This window comes from Trachymyrmex cornetzi, unplaced genomic scaffold, assembly GCF_001594075.2.
Source record: "Trachymyrmex cornetzi isolate Tcor2-1 unplaced genomic scaffold, Tcor1.1 scaffold1270, whole genome shotgun sequence".
NCBI classification, from domain to species: Eukaryota; Metazoa; Arthropoda; class Insecta; order Hymenoptera; family Formicidae; genus Trachymyrmex; species Trachymyrmex cornetzi.
In genome coordinates, this window is record NW_017295840.1 from 55,396 (window position 1) to 61,224 (window position 5,829).

A 5,829-nucleotide genomic window follows, 5' to 3' on the forward strand; every position below is an offset into this window, starting at 1 on the left:
CTCTCACATAAAAACAATACATGCTATATAGTCAAAACTGTGAACATATGATCGTGACGAGTGTACCAACACAACAAAAAAAAATTTTGAAATTAGAGTGTACAGAGCGCGCGAAATTCAAAAAGTCACCTTACTTTTTGATCACACCTCGTATATATATATATAAATAGTCGTACTGGTACTCATAAAAAAATTATTAGAGTTCGGAGAGCATATATATGAACGGATATACAAACACCGTGTTCAAATTGAATACATTAAAATCGGATTCGTAATGTAATCATCTTCTATGGTAGGCCCGCCTGGGATCGGTCCGGGAATCGTATTCTCCTGCCACTCCTTGTTGCTCTCACTGTTTGTTGCCCCCAGGAATTCGGCTGGTTCCCGCATTACCTGGGTTCATTGCCCTTGGTGTTGTTCTGTTCGTTCGGCTCGTCAACCTTCCTTGGAATATCTCTGGTTTCGGGTTTATCTGAAACAATGTAAGCCGGCTTTAACCGGTCGATGGAGACGGTTACGTTTTTGCCATGCACTCGCACGACAAAACTTTTGTCTCCCCGCTCGAGAACTGCGTACGGCCCATTGTACGTTGGATGCAACGCCGTCCTTGATGCGTCATGCCGGACAAACACTGCCTCTGTCGTTACCAAATCCTTGTATATGAACGTCTTTCGCTTACAATGCCAGGCTGCTTCCAACGGCCGCAATTCCTCGAAATGGTTTCGCATCTTTTTCACAAACCCGTCTACATTATCTGGCTCATCTGTAGTTCTACGGAATAAGAACTGTCCTGGCAGGCGTAACGTCTCTCCATACACCAGTTCCGAGGTCGCCTGTAGATCGTCCTTCCAAGCAGCTCTTATTCCCAATAACACCGTGGGAAGTGTCTCTGTCCACCGGTCATTCTCGTGACATCTAATTGCTGCTTTCAACTGGCGATGGAAACGCTCTACCGTGCCATTCGACTGCGGATGGTATGCGGTTGTCCTTAGGTGCCACGTTCTTAAAAGTTTATTTAAAGGTTTAAACAAATGCGACTCAAATTAACGCCTCCGGTCTGTGGTAATTTTGAGATGCACCCTGAACCGGCAGATCCATCTCTCATACAAAGTTCACGCCACCGTTTCGGCCTCTTGGTCTCTCATTGCGAACGTCTCCGGCCACCGCGTAAACCGGTCTACGCACGTCAGGCAATATCGTTTGTCCTCTGATATCGGCATCACAATAATATCGATATGGATATGTTCGAATCGTCTTGACGGGCTGGCGATTTTTTCCAAAGGTGCCGACACATGTTGCGTTACCTTGGACTTTTGGCAAGGCACGCAAGCGCGTGTCCACGCGTTACAGTCTTTATTCATCAATGGCCACACGTAGCGTTGTGCTACGAGCTTACCCGTCGCTTTGATTCCCGGGTGGACCAAACTGTGTACTAAATCGAATGCTATTCGCCGGAAAGCTCCGTTAAAAATGGTTGCGGCGTTTCCGTTGCTACGTCACAATATAACTGTACCCCAGGAATAATCACTCGTTCCAACTTAAGGCTAGCTTCACGCTTCAAATAATTTTCGAGCTCCTTGTTATTCTTCTGTGACTCCGCCAGGGCTACGTAGTCCAGAGGTGATTTTAATTTTTCGATCCTCGACAATGCATCTGCCATTGTATTCTCGACGCCCGCAATGTATCGGATATCTATCGTAAATTGGCTGATATAGTCTAAATATCGAAACTGGCAAGGCGTGCTTCTCTCGGCCTTTCGTCGAAACGCGAAAGTGAGCGGTTTATGGTCTGTGTACACCGCGAATGTCCTCGCCTCCAACACGTGCTGGAAGTGCCTGATTGCGAGGTATATTGCTAAAAGCTCTCTGTCGAACGCGCTATATTTGCTTTCGGCTGGGCTTAGCTTCTTCGAGAAGAACGCTAAGGGTTCCCAGCCGTTGTCGCCTTCTGTTGTAACGCCGCCCCGACGCTATGTTCGGACGCGTCGGTAAACAGCGCAAGATCAGCGCCAAACCGCGGGTGCGCCAGAAGGGTATCTTCCGCCAGCTTTACTTTCGACGCCTCAAACGCTTGCTCGGCCTGTGACGTCCAGGATACCGGCGCTCGTCCTTTTCCTAATCCATGTAATAATTCATTAAGCGGCGCCAATGTCTCCGCGGCACGCGGCAAAAATCGTCTATAAAAATTGATCATTTCCCAAGTAATGTCTCAGATCTCTTGCTGTCTCTGGTCTCTTATATTCGCGAATTGCTCGCACTCGATCCGTAAGCGGTCGGGTTCCCTCGCCGGTTAATAGGTAACCCAAGAATTCTACTTCCGCTTGACCAAATATACATTTCGCGGGGTTAATAATTACCCCGTATTCCTTTAATTTTTCGAAAACTTGGCTCAGATGCTCCCGGTGCTCCTCTTCCGATGCCGACGCAATCAATATGTCGTCAATATACGCGTAACAGTACTCGAATTCGCGCAGAATCTCGTCGATAAAGCGCTGGAACGTCTGCACCGCATTTCTCAGACTGAACGACATGAATAAAAATTCGTACATGGTAATAGCCGTCTTCGGTATGTCTTCTTCCTTCACCGGGATCTGGTGGTACGCTCTCACGAGGTCCAGAGTCGTGAAAATTTTCTTTCCTTGTAGCGACTGCGCGAAATCTTCAATGTGCCGCACAGGATAACGATCTGGCACTGTCCGTGCATTCAACGCTCTGTAGTCCCCGCAAGGTCTCCATTCCTCGCCTCGCTTGGGCACCAGATGAAGCGGTGATGACCAGCATCACGATCCTTCGACGGACGCGCAATGCCGGCCTCGACCATCTTCCGGAACTCACGTTTCGCGGCCGCCAAGCGCTCCGGCGCGAGTCTTCGCGGCTTAAACGCCACCGGTGGTCCCGGCGTCGTTTCAATATGATGTCGCGTCACATGCCGTACCGCACTCGGCTGTCCTTCGGGTCGCGTAATTTCCGGATATTGCGCTAGTAATGTGTGATATGGCGTCGCGCCCGCAACCGTCTTTATACATGGTGCATCACAGCGCAAGCAACGCCCGGGAGAAGTTAAATTCGTCACCTAATCCACGAGACGCGAATTTCGTAAGTCCACTAGAAGACCGTAATGCGCCAAGAAATCGGCACCGATGATCGGTCTCTACACGTCTGCTATGACAAACCGCCATGTGAACGCGCGCCGTAACCCGAAGTTTAACGTCATTGTCTCCGTGCCGTATGTATTTATTATCGAGCCGTTAGCCGCCGAGAGCTCGTAGGTCGACCTCCGACGTGGCCCGCGAACCATCCTTCACACGTAGAGATCCGCGCCCGTGTCAATCAAGAAGTATGTCTTCGTCTGGCTGTCTATCACGAATAAGCGGTGTGTTAAATGGCCTGCACCGCTTGCCGCGTTTTCCTGCTGCTGCCATGAACAGGGCGGCATGCATTTGTGTGCATCCGGGCCGTATCGCCAGTGATACCAGCATAGCCCGTTCTCCGGGTGTCCCCGGCTATGCAAACGCGTACGCGAACGCGGACGCTGTCGCGTTCGACTTCGATCATGGCCCCGGTCCCGATGAGGCCGATCCTCTGTAATTATCTCGATCGATCTCCTCAGCGCCAACAATGCTCCGTCATTTCTTACTGTAATGCCAATCGCATTTACGCCAATTTGATTTCCATCTTCGCCTCCATCGAGGCCGCGTCATTCGTTCTGTGTGCATGTTCAAACTTTCTATTTTTCTATTTCTGAATATGAATCATTTCCGAGATAAGTCTGTGCACGCGCAGCCTCAGTCACTTGAAAAACGGCGCCTCCACGATTGCGTCCGCGGTATCCGTAAGCTGATCGATTGTATCCGCCGTCCACGTAACCAAATGCGGCTGGATATATGCCGACAGCCAACTTAGCCAGATCGTTCTCAATATCTGGTTTCCGACGACGTTGCCCACGAGGCTGCGGAAATGTAAGAATTGCGAAGGCTTCCTGTCCCTGATCTCTTCGTGCTCGAGCAACCGACGAGTTTTATGGTTCTGAAATAAGCTTAATCTTTTTATTAACTCTGCCTTTAACGCTTCATATGGTCGCTCCGCGGGCGGACTCATGATAATGTTGCGGACCTCCGCCGTATAACGCGGCCCGAGCGCGGTCAACGCGTATCCGAACTTTGTCATTTCGCTAGTTATACCGGCCGCTTGGAAACTGCGATCTACAATGTTAAACCAGAGTTCCGGATCGGCCGGAGTGAACTCTGGCATACGCATACCGACGCGGCTCACCTCGGATCCAGGCATAAAAAAGCCTGTCGTCAAGTCGACTCTGCTCTCCTGGTTTGCTCTCGCAGGCTGAAGCGGCACCTGAAGTTGCGCCTCCTGCTGTTCCGGCAAGGGCAGGCGGACCGCCTCATCTTCGTGCATCAACGGCATCACGTCTCGAGTGGCTTGCACTGTCTTCAGAATCGCGTTCAATTCATTGCACTCACGATTTCCGACGGTGTCTTCTCCGACCGACTTGTTTAAATATAAAATTCAGTCGTCACTTACCAGGTATGTAAATATGAAACCGGAATTTTTTAATAGAAAATACATGTTTATTGCATGAAAATGATAAAAAATATTTTATTCGAAGTATTGCCCATCGCTAGCCATACATTTTTCCCCCCTGTCTGACAATTTGTGGATGCCACGCCAAAAAAATTGTTGCTCTTTTGAGCCAAACCAGTCATCTAGCCATTTTCGTACATCTTCGTAAGAAGTGAAGCGCTGCTGAGCAAGTGCATGTCCTATCGATGTAAATAAGTAGTAATCGGACGGAGCCAAGTTTGGTGAGTAAGCCGCATGCGAAAGTGTTTCCCAACCAAACGCCTCAATCGTTTCCTTGACCAGTTTTGCTGTGTTTGATGGTGCATTATCATGAAGCAAAATCACTTTGTGTTGCCTTTTTTGATATTCCGGTTGTTTTTCTCGCAAAGCTTGATTCAAATTGATCATTTATTGTCGGTAGCGTTCAGTATTAACGGTTTCGCCAGGTTTTAGCAGCTCATAATAGATCACACATTTCTGATCCCACCAAACACAGAGCATTGTCTTCCGTCCATAGCGATTTGGCCTTGCAATCGATGTCGATGGTTCGCCTGGAGTTACCCATGATCTTTTACGCTTAGGATTCTCAAAATATGTCCACTTTTCATCGCCAGTCACAATTTGATGGAGAAATGACTTTCTTTTGTACCTGGCGAGCAGCATTTCGCAAGTGGTTTTTCGGATTTTCTGCTGTCTTTCATTCAATTCATGTGGAACCCATTTTCCCACCTTCTGGATCTTTCCTATGGATTTCAAACGTATGGAGACGACTTTTCGTGTCGCATTCAATTGATCCGCGAGTTGTTAAGTTTGAGCGTCATCCTCATCCAACAATGCTTGCAATTCGTTGTCTTCAAACTTTTTCGGTGGTTTTCTACGTTCTTCGTTTCTCACGTCAAAATCGCCACTTTTGAATTTTTTGAACCACTCAAAGTATTGTGATTTACCAAGAGCATGCTCACCATAAGCTTCGACAAGCATTCGATGCGATTCTGCAGCAGTTTTCTTCAAATGGTAACAGAAAATCAATACTGTCCGCAAATCGTAGTTTCGAGGCACAAAATTCGACATGTTCAACGCTATTACAAACTATACTGTTGTGTGAAATTTGTATTTTTGTGAGTTGAAAATCTTTGTCAGATGTCAGAACAAGGAAATGGCGTCAATAACGCGGTCTGACGGCAACTACATTGACAGCTATGGCCATCTATTGGTAAATTACGGTTTCATATTTACATACCTGGTAAAATGAAAT

General features: G+C 47.9%; 2 protein-coding genes across 2 annotated transcripts; both read right to left on the minus strand.

Moving 5' to 3' along the window:
• Window positions 1–389: 389 nt before the first annotated feature.
• Window positions 390–1,660, minus strand: LOC108770484 (uncharacterized). Its single transcript, XM_018522115.1, has 2 exons — window positions 1,514–1,660; window positions 390–965 (listed from the first exon to the last, which is right to left on the minus strand). The coding sequence occupies exons 1-2, from the start codon at window positions 1,658–1,660 to the stop codon at window positions 390–392; spliced, it is 723 nt and encodes a 240-aa protein (XP_018377617.1).
• Window positions 1,661–3,788: 2,128 nt separating this feature from the next.
• Window positions 3,789–4,418, minus strand: LOC108770485 (uncharacterized). Its single transcript, XM_018522116.1, has one exon. The coding sequence runs from the start codon at window positions 4,416–4,418 to the stop codon at window positions 3,789–3,791; it is 630 nt and encodes a 209-aa protein (XP_018377618.1).
• Between the last annotated feature and the right edge of the window lie 1,411 nt (window positions 4,419–5,829).

What these genes read in the sequence shown, in the direction of transcription:
- LOC108770484 (XM_018522115.1), bottom strand. Translation starts at nt 1,660, where the DNA reads ATGGCAGATGCATTGTCGAGGATCGAAAAATTAAAATCACCTCTGGAC. An exon ending in AACGAGTGATTATTCCTGGG is followed by an intron (nt 966 to 1,513) that starts GTACAGTTATAT and finishes TACCATCCGCAG; the next exon opens with TCGAATGGCACGGTAGAGCG.
- LOC108770485 (XM_018522116.1), bottom strand. Translation starts at nt 4,418, where the DNA reads ATGCCGTTGATGCACGAAGATGAGGCGGTCCGCCTGCCCTTGCCGGAA.